Source organism: Boleophthalmus pectinirostris, unplaced genomic scaffold (assembly GCF_026225935.1).
Source record: "Boleophthalmus pectinirostris isolate CB_2022bp ecotype Guang Dong unplaced genomic scaffold, ASM2622593v1 HiC_scaffold_18, whole genome shotgun sequence".
Taxonomy (NCBI): Eukaryota; Metazoa; Chordata; class Actinopteri; order Gobiiformes; family Gobiidae; genus Boleophthalmus; species Boleophthalmus pectinirostris.
The window spans coordinates 22,110,441-22,135,182 of NW_026571133.1; the positions used below are offsets into that span (position 1 = coordinate 22,110,441).

Genomic DNA, 24,742 nt, shown 5'->3' on the forward strand with positions numbered 1-24,742 from the left:
AAAGAGAGACAGACGGAGAGAGAGTGAAATGTGAGTGCGTGAGTTTGTATATGTGCTATATTTTGACAAATCCACTGTATTTATAGTTTTGTTAGTTTTTTTTTAAACATCACATTGCTTTTTAGTGAACAGTTCAAAATTACATTTGGGAACTGAATTGTTGTCTGTTTGTTGTATTTGTCCCTATTCAAATAAACAATAAATTAATCATAATAAATACATTTATTACTTTAATCGGACTAAGAAATAGATTTGTCCCATTCCATTATAATATATACAGTCTAAATTAGATATTCTACACTGATAAATTCAAAATAATATAATATACAAAAATTGTGACAAGTCTTATTTCTATTGGGGGACCGCTTCTCTCAGTGAATGAATAAGGATCTTTGCGCCCTCTGCTGTCATTTGTGTAAAATGCGTTAAATAAAACGCCCTCTTCCACGCAGCCCAGTGATCTTAAATGTCTTTGTTGTAATGTATAATGCACCCTAAAATCTGTCTCTGCTTTCCTCACCCTTGTCATAACCTTGTTAGGCTAAATATGATGTAATGTGAATGTTCAAAAGACATGACTAGTTCGTTCAAAGTAATTGCAACATTTTATTTAGTTAAACACACACACACACACGCACATCTAAACTTTGCGACAATAAGTCCAGATCATCCGTCGAGTTTTAAGTGACACAAAAATGCACAAGAATGGCACCAATAAGACGGACATGTTTGACTGACACACATGAAGCAAGACAAAGTAATGTAACGAATGTGCAGTGCTAATATTTTAGATCTGTCAATTTTTGTCAGCTTGTGTTTCGTCAACAGTTGTAACAAAGTGCATTTCTTCATCTACAGATAAGTCCAGTAACACCAGAGTCAAAATAACCAAAAGCTTGGCTCAGGTAATGATTCACATACACAACAAATAAAAATATCTAAAAGCAAGTCATTCCACAAGAATTACTGAAGGATGATACGCAATGATCAGTAGAAACTGAATAGTAGTAGAATAGCAGTATATGTACAGTACATGTGATATTTCAAAGTGAAAGGTGATTCAACCAAAGGGAACAAAGGCCACATCATGTGAACACTGACAAACAACAGCTTTTAAGACGCAAATTAACCTTGCTGGATGATAAAATACTGGAATGGTAAAAAGAAAAAAAAAAGTTTTACATTTTGATACATTTTGGCCCCACAAATTGAACCAGATATAATCTAATCAGATATCTAATCAGAAAATAAATGTTAAAATATAATTCCAAACAAAATTCAAGTATACACCATATATGGGTCTGAGTTGGGTTTTGACATGACTCTGGTAAAAATAAGGGCATTGCATTGGCACATTTAAAAAAGCTAAAAGCAGTAATAAAAATCAGCTTGTTTATGGAGGACACTCTGTAATGCTACATCCTGTAACCTTTAATCAGGTCAACTACTGTCTGCTCACTGACATTCGATTGTTGCACATGAAACCTGGAGTAGTGATAAAAAAGAATACAAGAAATTGTCCATGAGCCACTGACTTTGCAGTGGAGTTCAAGACGGATATAAGCCAGACCCATGCCAATCAGATGCAGTACTGCTATTTATCCACAGGTGGCGCCATCAATACACAAAGGGTTACAGCATTTCTTTCAAAATCCACTGCTTTTCTTACACAACCTCAAATGTATTTTAGCCACTTGACTTTTTTCTTTCATAAATATTAGAGGCACATCATATAAGCTTTCTCGAAATAAAATCAATATTTAAACATCAAATTTACATCCTATTTATTTACTTGAATTACTTTGAGGCACTACTATGTTTTTTCTAACCGTTTTGCAGGTTGTACCAATTATCATGTTTAATGAATATCCAATTGATGAATGTTATTTAATTTCCATATTTGTTTACATTCGTTTGATGTGATGTAAAGTGCAATAGTAAGCCCATTACAACCTTTGACTAACTGTGGTTCTGTAACAAAAGCAGAGAATATTTGAGAGTCCTGAATATTTACTGTTAATAGGGGAATTGCCCAGCCTTTTTTGATACACCTCAGTCTATGTTCAGTCCTTCAGTGGTAGATTTATCAATTTCTCTTTTGAAATTGAAGTATTCTTTCTTTTCCAAACAAATGTTTGTGCAGCATTTGACAGTCATAACAGCAGCACAAACTTTTCCCTTCTTCAGTCTGAAAATCAGACAGTCTCTTCTGCTCAGTGAAACTACCTTAAAGTATCTATGGTCTACACTGGCCTATAACAGCACATGCTCAGTTTCAGTCTATTGTCTCAGCTTCCTTGTGCAGACCAAGCAAACATTCAGACTTTGAAGTAGAATGAAAAAATGAAAAAGCAGCATTTTGACAAACCAAACATCTGTCGTTGTCAACCAAATCTTGCTTTGTGTTAAACTAAAAGGTGCCACAATTATTGTGCTCTGGACAGTGTGGTTCTTCACTGAACACTTGTTTGCTGGATTTTACCATTGCAGCAGTTGTGGCAGTTCAATAGCAAGTTCTGAACACTATAGTTGGCATTTAAGTCCCTTATAGGGTGGCAGTGTAGCATATTGGCCACCGTGTTGGGAATGCTGCATGGTGTCTGTACCAGATAAGCAGAAGTCAAAAAAGAGGGTAGAGTTGATGCTTGACGGGCCAGTGTGCTAGCTGGTTTTCCAACGTCTCCTGAGATAAAAAACAAACAACAAAAAAAACAAAAAAACCCCCAAGAAAAGCAGAAAGCTGACTCTTCTCCAAATGTTTGTCACTTCAAGTTTTCTGAACGAGTACAGACGGAGGAGACACCCAGAGCTGTGCCACAGTTGAGAGGGGCTGGTGTTCAACATGTTGGGCGATCAGTGAAGGCTTCATAAGGCAAAGCTCCATATCCATGCGGTAACATCAATTCAACATAAAACAGATTTTAAATACATTTCTGGAATTTTCTGCTGTTTTGTTTTTTATGAAGCAATTCTTCTTCTGCACAGAATGGATGCCTGAAGCACAGGAAGTTGGGCAACCTATAAGATAGACAAAAACAAAAAGAGCATCATGAAAAGTTGGTCTAATAATTTAAAGTTACAAAGAACAATCACAATTAGAAAAAAACGTTGCCATTGTCCGTGAACAAAATTCATGAACTCGGAATGTGCTTTGGTAATCTAGAGCAAGTCCATAACAAGGACTAATACTACAAAAAAAATCTTAAGAGGATAAAGATGGGACAAAATAAGATAAAAATGGTAGGCAATAATCGTTCATGGGGCATTTTATATAATTTAGATAAATCAGCAACAAAGATAACCATTTTATCACCAAAATGTGCTGAAAATTCTACTTATCCTCCTGATTTCTGCTAGAGTCATAACATTAAAATAATAATTATTCATATCCATAATATGTTTAAACTGTTAGTAACTAAATAATCACAGTTATTTTGGCCATAATAATCATGACACCAAATTTCAATATCATTCGATGCCTAGTAGAAGACAATGATTATATTTAAAGTAGGATATTTTTTTATTTTAAAGTAAACCGATTATGATGTTCCAATCAATTATAACTTTGACTTTTAGCCCAAGAGTCGATGACCTAAGCAGTGATATGGAGCAGACACCAAGAAGGATTCAGAGTGGGTTCAGTGAAAAATGGGTCAAGGTTTTTGGACCTCATCTACACATTAAGAGGAATGTTTATTATGTTACCTGTCAGTATTTTTAATAAAGTTTGATTATATAGTAAATGGCAAACATTTAGCGCTTTTCCACCTCATTTGTACACATGCTCATGCACCACAAACAATGTCCTTTATGGTTGTAAATAAAAACAAATTATATAGTGCAATGTTTTACTTACATGTGTGAGAGGCCATCATTATGTCTTGCTTGCGTTCTCATAGATAACGTCAGAAGTGATGGACTGTTTCTTTTTCTGCCACATTAGCAAAACGCACTGATGGATGAACACATACTGCTCCTATAAGACAAGATTAAACCAATATAAATCTTGGTCAAACTTCTCACTCAGAGGGGTATTCCACGAACCAAAAGCCTGGCTTTTTTGGCCAGTCCAGTTTATCAAAGCCTCATTTCCGTTCCACCGAGGTGACTAACCACAAGTGGCACTGAGTTGCCGAGGTAACAAGCACCTGGAAACAAATCTGGTCATGACCAGGCTAACTAACTACCATTCTAAAAAAACAGTTAAGTCAAACGTTTCAGCACATGCACGCACACACACACACGTGTCAGAACATTTGCCACTGTCTGATACAGTTGAAAAAGTGAGTTTTATAGTCATGTGTCGCTTGAGAATTTTACAGTCCATATGCTCCTGTGTGTGGACACTGCACTCATCAAAAAGGCACATACCATATAAAATCTTATGGCCATTATTTCATTCAAATGATCTTGCACATGTGGCTGTTGTGACGGGCAGTGCATCTTGTATGAGCAGACAAACGCTGGTTTAGACTCTGAGGATGAACTGGTTTTCAGTGGGTTCTGGCTATGTACTCCTTCATCACATCTGTCTCTCTCTCCCTGTCAAACTGCAAACAGCTTTGCGCGGATTTTATCGTTTCTTGTTAGGCTACACGTGAAGAGGTCCGTTACAGCTTCACTTTTACACACAGCAGAACTTAAGCTCCACACGTACTACCACGCATCAGGAAGGGGTCAGGCAACTTTATTCTCCAGGCTCCAGAGTCCACACTCTGCAGCCAGCCTCCTCTCTCCTGTGGAGTGACCAGGAGAGGAGGGGGGGGTGAACAGGAGAGGAGGAGTCACCGTGTCTTTCCTCTTGCTCCTCAGATCATAATGATCGGAAAAGTTCCGTGGCCCAAATCAAACTCTGCGGTACATTGTGTGGCTCCTCTCTCATTTAGTCAGATCATAAAAAAACATTCACATTTTTGGCCCATTTTGCGTGATGTTGTTACTCCATTGCTCTGGCCTTCCCAGAGTCACCAAGAGTGTGCAGAAAGCACAGCTTAAACTTCAGGCCTGAATTAGCTTTGGTTAGACCCAAGCTGATTTCCGTCACGCAACGACTTGAGGCTTAAGTGAAAGATGGAGCTCGGTTCAGCTCAGGATTTCAGGTTAAGCCTGGATTTGTTAAAGGGACAAACCAGAATTTTTGACATAGGACCTCATTGCCTAGTTAGCCAGAGTGTTGGAGATGTGTGGAGACACTTTTTTAAATATTCCATCCAGTTCTTGTATTTGCAGAGGTCACTGGTGCTAGGCTAGTGCATGTCAATGGCCATAGTTAGCCTGCCACTAAAAACAGTTTTACCCACTCCACAAAACACCCGAAGCAAATCTGTTATTACACCAGACTGTCGATGTAAATGTCTGTGTCAATAGAATAATTTTAGAAGTAAAACCAACCTTGCATTTGAAGGATTTATGTCTGAGCAGCAGCAGTGAATTGTACTTCTTGATAAAAAGCTTGGCAGGAGCGAACTGATATCACCTAGAACCTATCTTACTGGCAAAGTAAAATTCCGCTGCTGCTGAAATAGTCCCTCAACATGTGACGATTCATGTGATGCAAGGTTAGTTTTATTTCAAACATTATTCTATCAACACAGACATTTACATTGACAGTCTGGTGTTATAATAGTTTTGCTCTGGGTGTTTTGTGGAGTGGGTAAGGCTGTTTTTAGTGGCAGGCTAACTATGGCCATTGACACGCGCTAGCCTAACATCAGCGACCTCTGCAAATACAAGGACTGGATGGAATATTTTAAAAAGTGTCTCCACACGTCTCTAACACTCTGGCTCACTAGGAAATGAGGTCCGATATCCAAAATTCCGGACTGTCCCTTCAAGCCACTTTGATGGAATATCCCCCAGGTTACATCATGTTATGATTCAGCTGCCGTATTTGAGCCCTTACTTCAGTCTGCACCATGGACAAGCGGTGTGATCTCATGTCAGAGACCATCCCCAGGATGTCCACAAACTCGTGCTCGCGGATATGCTGCATCAGGCGGTCCAGTGCGATAAATGTTCCAGTCCTTCCGACTCCAGCACTAAACACAAGAGCAGACAGCAGACACACTTCAGACAGAGAGCTCTCAACCAATTACTTAGGTTTATTAATTATGATTTATGGGACACTCATGTTTAATGGATTACATTATCTGACTGAACAGTATTTCCTGCTTAGAGGTAAGTGATGTTGACTGACCACAAACAAATTACATTACCACTGTATTTTGCTTTTAAAACGTCAAAAATACAGCTATTACCTGCAATGGACAACAATGGGGTCTTTGGTCCTGTTGGCCTGCTGACGGACAATGTGGACAAACTGCAGGATGCTCTCAATAGCATTAACTGTTGGGACGCCGTGATCTGGCCACGACGTGTAATTCAGATGAAGCACGTCAAGACTCTCATCTGCCTACAGGGGGCAGAAGATACAAAGAGTGTTCATGAGTTCCTCTCAGTGGTAAATACATCAAAATATCACATTTTAAACGATGCTCACATATCCCAGTCTGAACTTCCTGATGGTCCACTCAGGCGACTCAGTTTCAGAGAGCATCTCCACACTGATTTCTCCATACATGACTGGTTCATCTGTGAAAGGCCAGTAGTGGTCACATTTAACCTGAAACACAAAAAAGAAATCTCTAAATATTCAGTCTACCATCTCTGTTTATTGCACCGCCCTTAGTTTTAGACTAAAAATACCACGCATACCCTACGCCTCTCATTGCACTGTGTGAGCATGACTATGATTGGAGATTTCTGCTGCAGGACCATCTTCCAAAAATCATTTCTGGTCTCCGGTAATGGACCCTGTGTGGCAATGTATTCCTTCCCATGTTTGTAACCCTGGATTACAAAAAAATAAACAATAGTACCACTTATAACCACAGCTTTAAATTCTGTAATGTGAGACATGGAAAACAGTTGACATGACAACTGAATTAAATACATTGTAGGACCAAAATTTGCAAACTCACAGGGATGTAATTGGCATTTATGTAGTCTGAACCTTCATCGTTGTGCATGGAGATCAGCTTCACTCGACTAAAATCATCTGCAGAAAAAAAAAATACAGTAAGTGAGCTCAATTGAAATTAAACTGAGATGAAGTTATTGCCAATGAAGTGCTACATCACTTTATCTTACAGGGGAGGATGTTGGTGTAGCGGTTCTTTGGCCTGTTAACAGGCAAATCAGCGGCATCATGGGTAAGGTCCAATCCAACACTTTTGAGTTCCTACAACACAGTGACTAATCACCACTGACCATTCAAAATCAAGTCAAATAACCTGATGGCTACCTGTCTGAACAACCATACCTCAAACTGCAAAGAGAACTTGTAGGCAGAGTCTTTACACATGTCTTTGAAATAGGCATCAAAGTCATCCAGCTGCACAGGGCTGTGAACACATAAGCATGTTCCAATGTAATTGAGAAAACAATGTTTTGTATATTCAAACATCAATGTGCAAAACAGTAGTAATTGTGCATTCATCATATACAATAAAGCTGGACCCAAAATACAGAAATAAAATTGAGCCCCTAACGGCGTTACGATAGTAGATTTGGACAAGCCCTTCAGAAAGTGTAACTGTCTGAGTCACTCTAAGTGTATAGTAATTCAGCTGGTTTGGTTCAGTTAATTCATTATGAATGTTTCTTTTCAAAGGCAGTTTTTAGTGAAACAGCGGACATTAAACGCAGTGAATGCAAAAATAAAAAACAAAAAGCACAAATAGAAGCACAACATTAAGACAGTTTTAGTGGTGTTACCTTGTTAACTTCCGTTTCTTTAGAGCTGTCTTGCTCCTATAAAATATAGAATAAAGTCCTTATGTTGGCCGTAGTTGCTACAGTAAAATTCGTATGTCGACTGATAATATACAGTGTCTTATATATGTAAAATGTGCACATGATTTATTTTAGCTTCAACAAAGCAACATCACCTTTAAACAATGTCAGTTGTAACATAAGATCATGTACGGTATGTATTCTTGTGTAACATGTTTGTTAGACAATGCTTTTAAAATATCGAGTGTTATTCAATGTTTTACTATTGTTGTGTTTGTGCTACAGACAATGCCAGCCCCATACATGTGTACCATGCAGTGATAGGCATGCAACTGAATAAACAGTAGCCTATATAAATAGTAAGAACTGATTGATCTGAATAAATGTGTGCTCACTGTGAACTTGTTACAAGGTCTAAGCTTTATTTATCAAGGAATTAATCAGAAACATGCACAAGTAAATAAACTAGAATAACCACAGTTCTGAAGCTCTGTTATTTTGTGTTTAGGCAAAGAGACAGCATGCAGCAATCAGGGTTAGGACTTAGCATCATGCTATATACAACAAGTTAGTGGACATACATGTAGCAGTCAGACAGACACAGCAAAGTGGTACAATGTGAAACATAAAAACAAGTAAAATTAGTAATTAAAATGATGAAAGTCTGGTGTTAGTCTTTTTCGTTTCCCATCAATGACTTCCAAAACCTGAATGACAACAAATTTCAGTGTACTAAGGGATTTAAATTTTTAAAAAGTTGTATAAATTATTTGATGCAAATTAAATGACAGACAACCAGAAATCCCAGAGCCAGCATTCCATTACCTCTGCACCGATTTTGGAAAATTGGTAACAATGGAAACAAATCAATTACCTACCTACCCAATTTTAAGAAGACAAAATTAAATGTATATAGTCAATGTCAATAAATTGTCATGTGTATATTGGGTAGAGGAGAAACATACAGGAAAAACACCAGACTTATTCAGTGTCTCAATTCTGTGGGCTGTGGCTCTGCTACGACATGCCCCTGAAGTGCAGTGTTTTGGCCAGTAGTTGCTTACTTACCAAGGATTAATATAAAAAGCCAAAAGATAGTCAGTCCAAAGGCAGGATGGCAGAAGGGTAAGGAAGGCAAAGAGGCTTCTTCGCCTGAAGGGGGTTCAAATATAAAAAAATAAATAAAAAAAATCACAAAAAATAGAGGGAAACAAACACCAGGGGGCGACAGGTTGGGGACAGAACATGGTGCTCCATTAGTAAAGAGGCAAGAGCTTCACATTAGTGCTGAACACAAAGTTACAATGCATTACACTGCCTTTCAGAAAGTCCTCCCTTGTCCTAGGGTTGGACAACAGGAATCTGTTTCTGCCAGACATCAATGGCCATTCTGTCCCATTTACAATCCCCAGCCTGACATAGAAATCACATCACAGGGTCCCCCCCTCACCCACCCCACAATGAAACAGCCATCTCTGAGGCCCTAGTCACTGGTAGGTGACCTCAGATAGAGTGAGATCAATTTGCTGACCCCACAGATGACCCCTAACATGTGTGCTGATTGGTCAGGTCTCCAATGAATCAGATATTTTCAGTTGTGTTTAATCAGACCATTCCACACACTGATTTGATATGTTAAAATTGTGTTTGAATATTATTGAATATGGGATTGGATATTTGCTTCATATCCAACAACCGCACATTTAATAACCATGTTTCAAAATTGACCATATTTTTCAGATAAATTGCTAGGCGCTTCATGTTTTATCTGAGTCATTGGAGAGAACATTTCTGTCAAAACGGTGAGGTCTGCCAACATGCACAGTCAAAGCGGAAACACAACTCCACCGTCACATTAAGACACTTTGATGGACATGTGCTTTTAGTGATGAGAGGTAAAGTACAAGAGCAGATGGAAGCTGCCTTAACTGACCGTCTTTCAGCTGTTATATTAATCACAAATACATCACTTACTTTAAACCTTTTTTTCAAATGACTCATGATCAGCATAATTATACAATATAAACATTTCTATGCTATAAAAATAAATTATAAACCTGTGATATGATAAAGAAGGCATCATTAGTAGAGTCTAAAATCTGTCGGCATTGAGCTCTGTACTCAGACCCTAATCTTCCTCTAAATCCAGGGCTAACAGGGCTTTACTGAGCTGTATATCACTGGGTCTTTAAGGGTGTTTGCTGCTACATGCTTTTAATAACACACTAATGCAATGCATCTAAAGACGCGCCAGCAGAAGTGAAAAAGGTCATTTAAAACAGATTCAATATTTTCCTACCAGTTATAGGGGAGTTTTCCATCTCTTTCGAATGAGGGGAAATTGACAAAGGTTTCGGCTCCACAGTCCCTGAAACAGAACATGTTAAATACAGTATCAAGAGTTTGGAGTTTGAACTCACTGCTGCAACAGGGAAGTCTCGAATATTTGATGACAGATCAGTAAATAGGGGAAGTGAGGGAAGAAAACTGAAAATGCTATATAAAGATTGATACATAACTGCCATGCTTCTTTTATTTTGATTATTCAATTTATATAAACATTTAAAAAATATAAAAGATGTCTATTAAGAAAATGACTCTTTATCTATAGCTGTAAGAAAGTTAACTGTTGGATACATGAGCATCTTCACTTGTGGGACGTTTTAGTTTTGGACAATACTTTGAAACAGAAATTAGAAATTGTACATATATGCATAAAAAGCAGGGAAGTCCGGTCTAAAAATGGGGCTTCATTGAGGCCAAGCGTCGGTACCTTGTCATGTGCAGATGTTTTTTGCGCAGCACAAGGAGGAAGAGCACGAGCAGGCTGATGAGAAGAATGCTGAGGACAGCCAGAGCTGAAATAGCTGCCACACTGGGGTTCATTTCTTTGGCTGCAATAGAGAAATTAACATAAAATACATTAATATAAACAGAACAACAGACTTCTCTGAAAGCAATTAATGTGAAGTGGTGTGAGGGAATAGAGTCTATATATAAGTGTCTACATTCAGGTGAGTATATGTAAAGTGTGTTTGAAACCTACCAATGGTCTTGATGGTAATGTAGGCAGGTTTGCTGGGAGTGCTGTAGCTGAAGCTGGTGACTGTGCAGTTGTATGTGGAGGACGGCATTAACCCAGAGACTGTTGCCATGTGAGAGTTCACAGTTTGAGGCTCACGGGTCTGAAAAATAAAATAATTTGATGTCTTAAGTGGAGCTTATCAGAGATATTCAGAGCTTGTTACCTTGAAATCCTTGCTCGCTTTGTTAGGTTTGCAGTAGATTTGGTAGTAGTCCACAACTCCGTCCTCAGTCCACAACAAAGTCACAGAAAAGTGAGTGGCATTCACAGCGTACAAAGACTTTGGAGGAGCCGGCTCTGAAAGGGAGAGAATGTAAGCTTTCCTTCAAAACTTCCTCTAAAGAGTAAAGCTCATGCTAGCAAGAGGAAGTAGACACTCATTCAGTTTTGACTTAAAAATAGATTGGTGGAAGAGAAAATGTGCTTAAGTTTCTTCATTACTGACATAACTTTAAAACGGTTGCTTTATAATAACATTTTGTCATTACCCAATTATAAATTAAATATTGGTAAAAATACAAATTCATCACAGAGAAATAATAATTAAGAAGATATGACTGATTTGGTTTATGTAATTGTTACTTTTTATAGTGACTGTACTGTATTTTTGCAGAAACGAAACTGCACATGAATGCAACACCCAGAGAGGTGGACTCTGCTCTGGCTCTGCCCAGGCACAGGGGCCTGAGGTTGTGTGTTGGTGCTGACCCAGTTTGATGATGTTGGGCATAGAGGTGTTCCTGCTGCGCTCGGTGCATGCCGTCACCGTCAAGTTATAGATGTCTCCAGGAGGCAGAGGCAGACTGGCCCGCATGACATTACGAGTCACCTAACAAAGGTACAAAAGATGACAGTAATTCTGAAAACCGTTTTTTACCCAAACACACTTTATTTCTGACATATGAGTTGCAGCACAGTACTATCTTGGGTCGTTTAATGGAGGAAAAATCTTTTTCCAGCCGGCACTGGAGACAGTGCATCATTCCTCTGCACTAATTGGACCATCCACTGTTCTCAGAGGACATAATCAATAGCCAGCCAGACTGACCTCAAGATAACAAGCTGCTACAAAGCTGGCTCACTATTTAAATGCTACAAGACAGTTCCCACAATAGGTAGTCAAGTGTATGTAGTGTACAGACCAAATGAGTGACTTACATCAATAGAGTAGCTTCTCTCTGGACCTTTCTTCCCAACAGCCACAATCTGCCAATGCAGCATCCTGGAGTGGGACAGGTCAATGAAGAGCTCCCCGTATGTCCAGCGAATGTACAAAACCCCATGAGAGTAATCCACTGAAGAGATGTGAGGGGCTTCAGGAGCTGGGAAAGACAAAGGGTAATACTCAGAACACAATAAACTTCAATGCAATTTTGAAATGTAGACATTCAATTTTCAATCTTAAAGTACCTGTAACAAAGCTCACAGCTGAACTATCACAGCAGTTAAGCGGCAAGTCACCCCACGTTACCATAGAAACACGAAAATTATAATACCAAGCGGGCAGGAGATCAGTCACTCTCTGCAAATAAAATATATAATTTTTGTAATTACGATTTTAATGATCTATATAGATATCAGTGCATAAACACACACCACAGAAGCAATGACAGAAGCAGTGGCCGCAATCTCATAGTAAGTGGTCCACTCCGAGGTCAGGGTGACTGGGTTGAAGAAGAAAGTCTGCAGTACATATTTCCGAAAGGCGACATTGTATGGGCGCTGCCAACTCAGGATCACTGCAGTGGGACTGAGTGGATAAACAGCCAACTCACGTACTCCCGTGGGCTCTGAAACGGACACAACTGTGTTCAGCATATACTGTATGTATTTATGAATGTTGTGTCTTCTGACCTATAGCAATGATGACAGGTTCAGACGGAGGGCTGATGAGCGGCCCGTTGGTGTGGTATACCACCACCCTGTACTGAGCCCCGGGCATTAGGTTAGTGATGATGTCACTTGTCGTGTTCTCCTGAAACAGGGCAAAAAAGGAGATTCAATCAAGAGCTTAGTTTGTGATAGAACGTAATTCAAGATATGGTTTATATTAGAAAAAAAAAGATAAATAATGAGTGACATGAAATGAATTTGATTGTTTATAAATGAATGCAGTTTGACTAAATTTACAATAACCCCCATGAGCTGTATATTCACAGTAAACAAGTTCCTGTCTAGACCTGCTCTGTGACGACTGCCGTGATAAAAGTGAAGGAACGTACCTCACTGCAGTAGGTGTTCTCCATGCGCTGGCTTAGGCTGGGCTTCAGACAAGTGGTGGACATCACAGACACCATGCTCCCATTGTGGTTCTCAGAGGAGGGTGCCCAGGACACTGCGGCTGTGCTCGAGTCCAGGAGTCGCACACTGACCATCTGGGGGCGCTCTCGCAGCTCCTCCAGCAGCTCTCCACTGGGACCTGGGGCAGAGATTATGTTTATTACCCACAGCACTTCTGCAGGGAATCATAAAGAGGACTGGACTCACTGAGGTAGAAGGTGAAGCCCGTGTCGGTGGTGCTCTCTCTGGCCTCACATTCACCATAGGAGCTTAGTGTCGTCACCTGCACATGGTACGTCCCAGGCTCCGTCAGCTCAGTGAAGAACTCATGAGTGTTTTCATCCACCGTGGCAGTTTCTGTGGAGTTTCCTGAGAATGGAAGGAAATAACTGCATAAAAAGCAAAGGGTTGAGTTTCAGATGACATGTGAAACAACACCCTTTAGGCCAATATTATTAAAGTGCCTATGACAGGTTAGGGTACTAATTTTAAAACAAAACAAAGTTAGGATCATTAGTTACGATTTTAAAAAAAAGCATTTTACTTTTTTAGGTTTCAAATGACACTTCCTGGTTGGAAATCATGACATCATGCTGGGGAATCAATAACTGATACCTAGAAACCATGCTTTACACACTCTCCTAATGTACACAGAAATTAATATTTGACTAAGAAAACCTCTATTTATGCTTTTATTTATTTTAAAATCATGTTCAAAGTATCAGAAACACATTTTTCTTGTGTGTAAATTGTGTCAAACTTTTGAACAGAATTCTCCCTGATGTGATGCCATCAATATAGAACTCTCTAAAACAGAACTCTCTACTTACTGTAATATTATCCCAACAAATTTAAGCAAAAATTAGAGAATTATCAAAGCCTGTCCTATACATTTTACAGATGGGGGGGCAGGTAAAATTAATATTAATAAAATGGAGGATTATGAAGATTATTAATCTGCTACAGTGTGAATTGAAAATGTGGAATTAGATACCCTTTGGAAGATTTGCACCATAGCATGAATTTTGACAAACACCAGAGTCTCTCACCATCTCTATAAATGTAGATGTTAAAGCCGTCATACGCTGTGGGAGGTCGGGGGGGCAGCCAGCGTAACTCCAGCAGAATGGGTAAGATCGGCAGTTTGGTGGACATGACAGAGGGCTCTAGGGGTAGACCCAAAGCTGAGCCTGGTTCATTGGAGTCCTCATAATCTGGAACAAGTGCATTGACAAACTCCTCCTCTTTGTCCAGTGATGCAGGGTCTTCAGTCGGAGGTGCCTCAGTTATTCCAGTTGTGCTGATATTGTTACTCTCTGTGAAGTTGAGAGTCAAACTGAAGGGAACAGAGGTGACAGTTAAGAGTTCATTTAAACTATTCTCATTGTGGTGAAGGTCCTCAGCCTCTGGGACCTCTCGTCTGTGGCGCCTGTGGATCTGCTGGCTCCCATCAGACAGGGCAGTTTTTGGGGTCAGGCTTGGCAGAGCTCCCTGGCTCAGGTGGACTATTTTACGAGATATGTTCAAAGGAGGAAACGGTACTGTGGAAAAATGACATGACATAGATATAGTTAGTTGATTAGCTTTAAGAGTTGGGAAGCTTTAGATCTTATGATTTTATTTTTATTAATTTAAAGACAAAATCTATGGACATGTAAAAAAAACACAACAACAGTAGGTCTAATTAACCATAGGTAATTGTTGTCTAAGGGTGTGTTCACACTTGACATCTTAAAACCAAGTTTAGCACAGATTCTAGCCCTAGGCTAAGTCTAGGCTAAGTCTAGGCTAAGTCTAGGCTAAGTCTAGGCTAAGTCTAGGCTAAGTCTAGGCTAAGTCTAGGCTAAGTCTAGGCTAAGTCTGGTCTTATTTTCCCTCAACATTTCTGATCATGCAGAATACAAATGATGCATGAATGTAGGAATTAACTGCAGAGGATATATTATCACTATCCTGTAGCTTGATGCATTGTTTAAACATGCCTCTTCATATTCTGCTCATAACAATGGTTAGTGCGCTGCAGTGAATACTTCCCACATAGGTGACATTTACAAGTATTAATAATAAACGAAGGATGAGGATGTGTTTTGCTAACCTGTCCTGTGATGTAGTGTGGTGTGAGTGATGTCACTGTGTGCAACCAGGGTATTTTGGTACACGGTTGCCTCGGAGATCAGCTGAAAGGTGATATTACGGTAACACACTCCTGGTAACCAATGTCTGAATACAGTCTTTCCTCTATAGAAATCTGCAAAACAAAGGGGAATCATAATTATTGGTATCCTACCTGATATAGGTGAATGTGCTGATTTTTACCTGGTCCCCGAAGGGTTGACCAGGTTTTGTATTCACCCTCTGTGTCTCTGTGTGTGTGTCCACCCACGATAATTCTGCCATTTATGGACCGATTGTCACCAAATTTGGTACATGGGTCAAGCCCCCGTGCCCGATGCCGCAAAAAAAGTTTGGTGACAATCCAAGGTCATTTGAAGTCACACGGGTCAATTGAAAGGTCACACCATCATAAAGGATAGGTATTTTCTGCAATTTCTGAATCATCTGCGGGCTAAAATATTCACCCAATTATTGCGCAAGTTGGCACACAAATAACCGGAGTACACTGGATGTTACAGGTTGAAAACGGTTGAAAGGTCAATTATGCATTTTTGGTCATAACTCCGTGAAGGATCGAGCTAGAGCAACGGGAGTGGTCTCAAAATCTCAGAAAAAGTAAACACAGACATACTCATGTGTGACCAATATCACACAAATGTTCATGGGCACTGTACAGCTAGACACATTGTATTGTGGATATAATGATCATGTAATATGGGCTCAATATGGCATCATAAGGTGCCTTCCATGGTGATGAACTGTCCCCACTGATGCCTCATGGGGGTCCAGGTTGCTATCTCTGATTGCGCTTGCTGCTATTAAATTCTGACTTTAAACACTTAGCCATCAAAAGAGCTAAATATGTTTGGTAAAGTAAATTGGATTTCTTATATAAAACAATATTAATAACCAAGATTTGGCCTAAATAAGCCAGCAGGTGAAACAAACCTTTGTAGAGCATAAAGCGTCTCTCCTGTCCTTCTGTGTAGCTGATGTTGACGCGGCTAAAAACATTGCCGGGAGGAGGCTCAATCTGAAACACCACACCTGTCTCTGGGGACTCCTTATAATCAGATAGTCGTACACTCCGCAAAGGAAGAGGCTCTGAGGATGAAAAAAGACATTTGCAACTTTAAATACAAGCACACAAAACATTTAACACAACATTTAAATCATACAGATATGAACTTAAACAATGGCATAAGCGGACAGGATTTGCTTTTTTTTCTGTGCACCATGTAACTTTTAAATTTATTATTAAAATTCCCCTTGGTATGCCAGCTCATTTTTGAGGGAGTCTGATAGAAGACCTGCCACCTGCTTGCCTTGAATGTTCCAAAGTATGGCATTAAGATTATAGCCGTTTTCAATTACATGTGTTTTAATTGATAAACAATACTTGCTTGTCTCCAAAGAGACTGATACGTATAATGGATTACTGTGTGGTACAATTAAGGCAAAGAAAGCAATAACATCTCCAAGGGGACAAGCAGGTGACCCTCCACTAAAAACCTTTCAGAGTGTGGCGAGGTTACTTACTTGTGAGCACAGATATGGTCTTGATAGGTTTAGACCAGTACTGCCCTCTTCTAGTGAGGAGTCCCACAGTGTAGCAGACCCCGTGGAGAGAGGTGTTGAACAGCAGAGGCTCACTGGTGTTCACGTATTGCACCACACTGATGCGTGGCTCTCCACTGAACTGAGCCGCATAAGACGTGATGTTCTCCTGCTGATCAGATGGCTCCAGGGTTGCCGTGATCACACCCTCTTCATTCACCGTCACCAAGAAGGCTGGGATAGTCTGGAAGTAAAGACAGAAATTTAGACTCTTGTGGCCCATACCTGCTTGTCAAAGTCTGATTCCATCAGATCTCAGAAGCTAAGCAAGGTTGGGCCTGGTTAGTACTTGGATGGGAGACCACTGGGAAAAATTTGGTGCCACAAGGGGGTGCCAGTCACAAAAACTCTTGTTGTGTCCAAGACTTCATCACTTCATCCACATTGTCTCATATAAAAGTGGTGTGTGCCTGAGTGATGATGGTGGTTGGAGGGGCTGATGTTGCAGATTCCCAGCCTTGCTTGAATCAGTCTGCCCCATGGCAGCTGTGGCAATTATTTATTTATTTTTTAGCATTCTACTATTTTATAACATTGTATTCTGGGAACTATTTAAACTTTCTTACAGTTAATTGTAACATTCTGTGCAATGCTCAGTCTTACACCATCCATGTTCCCACACTACAGCTCCATAAATATATAAAAACATGTTATAAAACCATACACAGCAATTTGACAAATCTGATGCAAATGTACAGTTGTTTCATTGATGGGATGTATACTGATTGCGTTGTGATAGCAGTGTGAAGGGGGAGTGACTTCTTGGCGTACACTGAATTTTCAAAACAATAAAAAAGGTGAATACATAAATTGTGATCCAAATATGTTTTGAGTTAGGAGTTAATACCCCATTGAAGTAAAATACCCCCTCTTTACAACTGAGGTGGTCTTCTATAGTTGAATATGCTCTCAGACTGCAGATTTGTTAACCTGGTTTATGGTCAATATCTCATGGCATATTTCACATGAGCAAAAGCTGACATAGCATAAATAAACTAAAGTTACATTTCTCCACAACAGCTTCAGAGAGCTCAAAGGTGCAATTCTTGTTAGCTGAAAGAAATTTAAGCCATAAGATTAACATGACTAATATTTGTAGAGCTAACTAAAAACAAATAAATAGGTTAATAAAGTTCAACATTTGTGAATCATAAGTTTGAATATTTCTTGCAAAAACAGTAAATTTCCCACAGAGTCAGACTGCCCCCTCAATCTGAAATTATGACATCATGAAATTCAACAATGTGAATGCAACCTGATATTCAATTGATATTCAAACAGAGGTGCCACAATTACAGACCACAAAAAGACCACTAAAATCTTCCTATAAAGATTCAGGCAGCAGAGCAGCTCTTTCCACTTTCACAAACTAGATTTACCTCTAAATAATAAATGATTTAGTCTCATTTAAAACCCTTGCAGTCTCAGAGGTCATCTCCACGTCCCATCAATGCCTTTTAAATCTACATAAACTGCCTCACTGCTGGTTCCAGTCTAGCGGAGAGCCCTTCCCCCTCTTCCTCTAACCTGCCTCCTATCCACTGGTTGGGAGCTGAGTTTTGGGGGAGGAGAGGGTGAGGGTACTGCTGAAAGAGGAGATTGGGAGCGCCTTCAAAGAGACCTCGGGGGATTCCAGAGGAGAGAATCAGACATGCTACTACATGGGTTTATTAGCATATTTGTAGAAAATAGACCAAAGCATTTAATGCAGCACTTGGAGGAACCAGACACAGTAAACTAATACATACTGATGAAAGGGCAAACACACTGTAGGCTAATATAGTAAGTATATCTGTTGAATATCTAAAGAGATCAGTGTAACCTGGCCAACTATATGACTATCAGTACACAATATACAGTCTGTAACTGCTTTGTTGTAATGTAAGTACAGAAGACAGACAACACAAACAAGTTTTGAAAAACTGGGCACTAATCTGTCTTTGCAGGTTTTGAACAGGTTGTGGAGCTGGCATTAATTAGAGGCTCCCTGCAGGTGAATCTGAACCCCTGCTGCAGTTCATCACAATCAAAGCACAGGTCAGTCAGCTGACCTGTCACAGCAAGAACCAAGTGGCAGGCGCCCACATTGCACTAGATTTAATGGGATATTCAGCAACACAATATCTATGAAACAGAGGACAGGATCATGAAATCTACCAAACATGCTGAAAAACTAGCTGAATATAAGTGAAATCATTTTACATTTTCCTAACGTAGCTACTGTAAAAGTTTGAATGATTCAACATATTGCCTATGCAGAGCACATGTTGTGCATGTGTTTACAACAGACTGGGTATGTAAATATTATTTGTCTCCAGTTCAATCTCCATTTAGTAACAATTCAATGTGTGATATTTTTCATAATATCATAACAATATCATGACACCAAATAAAATGGATATAATTACACAATGTATCTTATAAAAAAATTATATTAACTACATTTACTTATTTGGACAGGTTCGTTCCAAAGGAGACAGTTTTTTCCTGTATTTTACAGACAGCCAGTTTGTAACAAAAAAGGTCCATTAGCTCTTCATACAAGTCTATCTGTGGCCATGAAACCAGAACTTGATATAAGTGTGTGGGCAGTGGCTGTTGCTCTGTAAAAATGAGGTGGTCTTTACAGCTTTCCGTTGTGCAGGTGACGCTGATGCTATCTGCTACTTTCATTAAAGTGAACAGTGGGAGAGTCTGAGCTGCAGTGAGGATTGTGTGTTCAGCCAAAACACGACAGGAACAGGAAATAAGGATCTAGATCATTTTCAGGTCATTTTCTGTAGGTTCTGTGTTAGCCTCTACTCAAGTAAAATCCCACACACAAGGTCAGGCAGTGAGAACAGAGATGATTTGATAAATAGAGCTGGTAACAGCCTTGAAGAAGCAGGGCTAACAGCCTCATATGCGACAAATGCACATGTTTTGCAGACTGAGATCAGTGAACAACAAGAGCATTACATTATGAAACTTGTGTTTTTTTATTTAGCTTTTGGCTAGTTAGGGTTGTCACAATTAAGCTGGTCCTTAAACCAAATGTGACATATGTATGCACTCAGAAGGTTCAAACTTGTTCCCCTCTGTGAGTTAGTTACCCCACCACACCACTGTCCACCATGCTCAATATTATTATTTTAGAGGGCACTGAACACTGAAACACATGCTCACATGTGGTTTGTGCCATTCGGAGGTTGCCCGCCTTATAAAGAAAGTCCTGTTCAATTTGGCCTTTTCAGCTGTCATGGTGCTGCTCTGGTTTAAATACACCAGTCAGTGCCCATTTGAATGAAGACAGCCAACAGAGAAGAAGACAAGATGGTGAACAATTAGCTTCAGTTTGACCATTTTAGGACCTAATATTATGAGTGAGTCTAATGGAAAAGCTCTTAAACATTAACATACAAGAAATGTTTCCCTACTATTAATGTTCCTTCTGGGCTCAGTGTGCATGTTTATTTATTGATTTAGTTTTTATTTTTTTTATTTTTATAGTTTTATTACATCAGATACCCCTGACACAGTCCTCCATTTATTTGGGATTAGGGCAAGGGGGAAAATATGTAATTGAACATTTCCTACAAAATATTGCAATAACAATTCAATACTCTTATAAATAGTCCACAGTGCTTATGTTAATCATGCAGGACATCATTCAGCATCAACCATATACATTCCTTGCATGTTTGATGAGTTATGTCTATGGAAAGGATATTTACTTCTCTGCAAAGGACTTTCTAGTAGTTAAATAAATGCACCATTGATTATTTAATTTAATCATTGAAAAGGTCTAAATTTTACATTTTTCTACATTTTACACATGGCTTCCATTAAATGAAATGACAATAAAATGAATTGTCTTATGTATATATGAAAATAATTACCAGCAGCAAAATGTCACAAAACCTTTACTAACATTTTAGCATTAGCATACAAAGTGCAAGTTTTAAGGTCAAAGGTCAAAGAGCAGTTATATTCTAGCAATATAAAAATATTACTAATAGACCCATGATCACCACACACAAGAAACAAAACCACTCTATCCTTAGGGACTGAATTCAGGGCAGAGAGAGTGAAAAAAATCTATACCAATTCAGCCGATTCATGGCCGCTCAGTCATCACCATGGCAACAGAGATGAAAGGAGGGACATGTTTGGGGAAGGAGGAGGAGATGCTCGTTGAATCTGTCTGAGTCCAGGATTACCATGGACACCGAGCAGAGAGGAGCATGCTAATACTGCCCTGCACATAAAGGATGAGGGACTCAGAAAATCTGAATACTGCAGTAAGATATACAAATAAATTTGAGGGTCAACTATTTAGAATCACACAATGTATTCTAAGCTAAAACTGATATATTACAACACAATGAAAATTAAAATATGTTTTTAGAGCATGTGTAAAACTAAGAAACTGTTTTAGACATAAAGTTTCTGCAAAATATTTTTCATTTGTTGCATCTGTTGTGTGGTGCATTATAAGCCTGCCATGTGAGGACACACGCTTAATGCAAACACACAGGCGTTGTTCCACAAGAGGAGCTGGGGAATGAATGGAGCATGTGACCCTATGAATGGGCAGTGAAGGGGGGGTCAGGAGGCGGCACCCTCAGGCAGCTGCCAACATTATCATGCAAACCTTAACAGTTTTTGTTTTATACTTAAGATGAAGACAGGCCCCTGACAGCTCCAACCAAAGACCATTACCCTATGAATAAGACCAATGAGGTCCACCAGTCTGCTGGGCATTCACCCATCAATCCTCTGCTGTGTCCAGGTACCTATGTATTTTAACACAACTTTGCAGACATTTTTTACATTTTATATATACCCAAGTTCATGTTTGCATGAGAACATGGATAAAAACATTACAACTCAGGTCCATAACCCCATAACTAATCAAAAATTATGTCTAGGAATCTCACATTTGATAGCTATACTTTTTAATAGAAATAAAATGTCAGGAAACCAGTAACGTTGATTTGGGATGTGGGCAACTGCCTACATCATTTATAAATTACTACTGAGAAAGGAGTGAGGTGATATTACACTAGCCAGATATAAAACAACACCATATTGGATTTTATATAGACAGAGTGTTTAGCTTGATTTATTTTCACAAGCCTCGGTGTGATCAGTGTAATATATGGCCAAAGTAATAATGAATATTCTAATGTTCAGTTAATCTCTGGATGTGAGAGTGCGCAAATAATCTGAACACAATCCTTATGAGCAGAATTCACAAAGTCTCTACTCACACAAGTTCCAGAGTTGAATCAGGGTAAATGAGATACAGAGGAACACACTGGGTCTGTTCGCTCTGCTGAAAACTGTGGCCTATGTTACACTTATATAAGATGCACCTAATAACACAGAGGAGCTAAGAAATAAACAAAAGATAGCCTGAATATAAAGACATAGTAAGAACAATTACCAGACTACAGTAAAGAGTTTGGAGTTCAGACCTTGTTTAGCCCTGTGTCCTTTGTGCTCCTGGTGCAGTTTTTATTACTTTAAGCTTAGTTTTGAAAAATGAACAAATCATTAAAGTGTAAAACAATAAAATAATAAAACAATAAAACATGAAAATATGCTAATATATGATTATGGTGCTTGCACAATACAGAGGATCTGCAAAGAATATTCAATGATTTAGCAACTTGAAATATGAAAATACACTGAAAATAACATCCTTGTATATCTCCTAGCACCATTTACTCATCATACAAACTATCTCAGAAAGATTTCTGTCACAAAATCACTTCACAATAGTCAAGTCACATATATATTTCACAATATTATTCATGTTTTATGCTGAAGTCGATATATATCACACTGATGTGTGTCAATGAATACACCTCTGGCCCTTCAAGTTAGTTGTAATGGGATTCTGCTAGCTGTTTAGTTGCAGCTATAGAAGAAATTCTTGGTTCACAAAAGACATGCTCTTTGCATCATTTAAGAGAGCAGTCGCGTGAAATTGGCAAAAGCTCTAAAAAATGTGCAGTAGGCTACCTCTGTGATCTGACCATGTATTTGATCCAAACTGCACAGAAGATTGACAAAATTTTCAGATAGCTCTATCAGACAATAGCAAAAAGGAGAAAATATGGAGTGTACTTTCTCCTTTCTGCAACTGTCCTAATATACCATCCACCTATTTATCGACTTAACAACTAAAGTTAAAGGTAGTCACCCCTCATATCAGAATACAAGGGAATGGGGAACAGATGCAGAGTTTAACAAACTTGAGCTGCACTAGAGGATGAGAACACACCATTAAACACATCATGATGGATCAGACAGGCAGTCGAAAGAATGCATGTAACATACAGGCACAACAGGATTTTTGTTTTGTTTTGTTGGGTTTTTTTTTGTTAGGAATGCCTATAATTCATCAAATATAAGATAATGCCATACTGTGGAAGGTTTCAGGTAAACAAGCAAGTGAACACCAGAAATGTTAGGCACTTCTAAACAAGTTATAAAGACACTTCCAGGCATGTTATAAAACTAATATGAAAGACAAACCTGAACAGGTGCTACACTCAAAACCATTGGCCTACTGTCTAGATCACATTCTGTAGGCAGAATAATAAACTAGACACATCAAACAACACAGCATGAAAAGCCTTGTGTTTTCTATGATGTGCCAGGTCATTGATCAATATGTCCATAACCTCAGGGATGTTGCTTTCCGCGAAGCTGTCCCCAGTGATGCTGCGGTCCCTGGATGCGGTGCCTGGAGACTGCTGTGAGTGGAGCAGGACGGGCCCAACCGTAAGTGTCTATGTGAGACTCACTGGGGCTGACAGACATGCACGAGGGATCTCTGAGGCTGCAGCCGACTGACCCACTTTCCGCAGGACAAAACGAGTGGCTGGCTGCCTGACTGACTTAACCAAGCTGCTTTACTGTGCCACGGCGTCTAAGATTCCCATGTCCAACACACGCACTGGACATTTTTTAATATATCCATATTAACAATTTTTTTCCTCGATAAACTCAAATATAAATCAGATTTGTTTGCTGAAACAAAGCCGCGCTGTGCTAGCCAACATGACACGAGCATAAGGGCAGAGAGACATCCATAAGGCGTTATTGGGGAGAGAGAGAAAAAAAAAAAAAAACTCTTACCTGAATAATCCAGTAGATATGAAAGGCAACGATGAGCACTGAAGCCATAATGTCCTTGCGTTAAACACGCTCAAAGCACAATGTATGTTTCTTTCAGTCTGCTGCGCATCCAAACAATGGCGATTTCTGCTGCATCGGAGCGCAGCGTGATGCTCTTGCTTGACGCTCAGAGTGCACCTCGTTTACACAGTGTCTCACCGCGCGACTCCATCCTTTTGCCCCTTTGTATCATCCCAGTGCCAGCCGTTGTGTGGATGAAAGTGTGGCGATGAACCGAGGTCCATCTCGCGGGCTGGAGACAGGAGAGGTCGGCGTGGTGGTGGTATGGCTGCGCGGAATGATCAGGGTGCTGCTGCGCGTGGCCCCGCCCTTCTCCGGAGGCTGCATGGACCCAAGTCCTCCTCCTGCCTCCTCCAAATCTCCTGCATCATGCCCTGACCATAGACTGGAGTTTATAGCTCTGATTCGGGAATTTCATAAATGGATGTTGTCTGAGGGACGGGAGCCGCAGTAAATACACTTAATAGGCCTATGTTATTTTATTAATAGACAGGCCCCATCAGATTTTCGTTTGCCTGCTGAAGTCTCATACGGAGCTTGAGTGATAAAGCACTGTGCAGTAGAGTATGACACATTTTCTGTTTTTATATTGATAACAATGTACAATTTGTTTTACTCAATTTAGAAAATTATCAAAAAGGTACAAACGTTTACTTAAAC

General features: G+C 39.5%; 1 protein-coding gene, 1 long non-coding RNA gene and 1 pseudogene across 5 annotated transcripts; 2 read left to right on the top strand and 1 right to left on the bottom strand.

Annotated features, from left to right (window-relative positions):
* Positions 1–586: 586 nt before the first annotated feature.
* On the bottom strand, positions 587–24,631 carry ptpro (protein tyrosine phosphatase receptor type O). 4 transcript variants are annotated; one of them, XM_055153789.1, is made up of 27 exons: positions 24,023–24,631; positions 16,814–17,075; positions 16,223–16,378; positions 15,255–15,407; positions 14,209–14,700; positions 13,367–13,528; positions 13,102–13,298; positions 12,734–12,854; positions 12,476–12,669; positions 12,290–12,401; positions 12,038–12,201; positions 11,588–11,708; positions 11,043–11,176; positions 10,841–10,979; positions 10,568–10,688; positions 10,094–10,162; positions 8,863–8,946; positions 7,777–7,812; positions 7,322–7,403; positions 7,150–7,240; positions 6,981–7,057; positions 6,715–6,849; positions 6,500–6,622; positions 6,258–6,412; positions 5,903–6,038; positions 3,857–3,976; positions 587–3,018 (listed from the first exon to the last, which is right to left on the bottom strand). In XM_055153789.1, exons 1-26 carry the CDS (start codon positions 24,068–24,070, stop codon positions 3,875–3,877), a joined length of 3,666 nt encoding a protein of 1,221 aa, XP_055009764.1. In that variant the 5' UTR covers positions 24,071–24,631; the 3' UTR covers positions 587–3,018; positions 3,857–3,874. The 4 variants fall into 4 exon arrangements, with proteins under 4 accessions (XP_055009764.1, XP_055009765.1, XP_055009766.1 ...); XM_055153790.1 differs by lacking the exon at positions 8,863–8,946 and having other exon boundaries at positions 24,023–24,630; XM_055153791.1 differs by lacking the exons at positions 7,777–7,812; positions 8,863–8,946 and having other exon boundaries at positions 24,023–24,630.
* LOC129408945 (uncharacterized) lies at positions 10,647–11,938 on the top strand. The gene is made up of 3 exons (XR_008632191.1): positions 10,647–10,808; positions 11,493–11,717; positions 11,839–11,938. It is a non-coding gene; the product is annotated as an uncharacterized LOC129408945 (long non-coding RNA).
* On the top strand, positions 17,102–17,221 carry LOC129409066 (5S ribosomal RNA; annotated as a pseudogene).
* Positions 24,632–24,742: the final 111 nt, after the last annotated feature.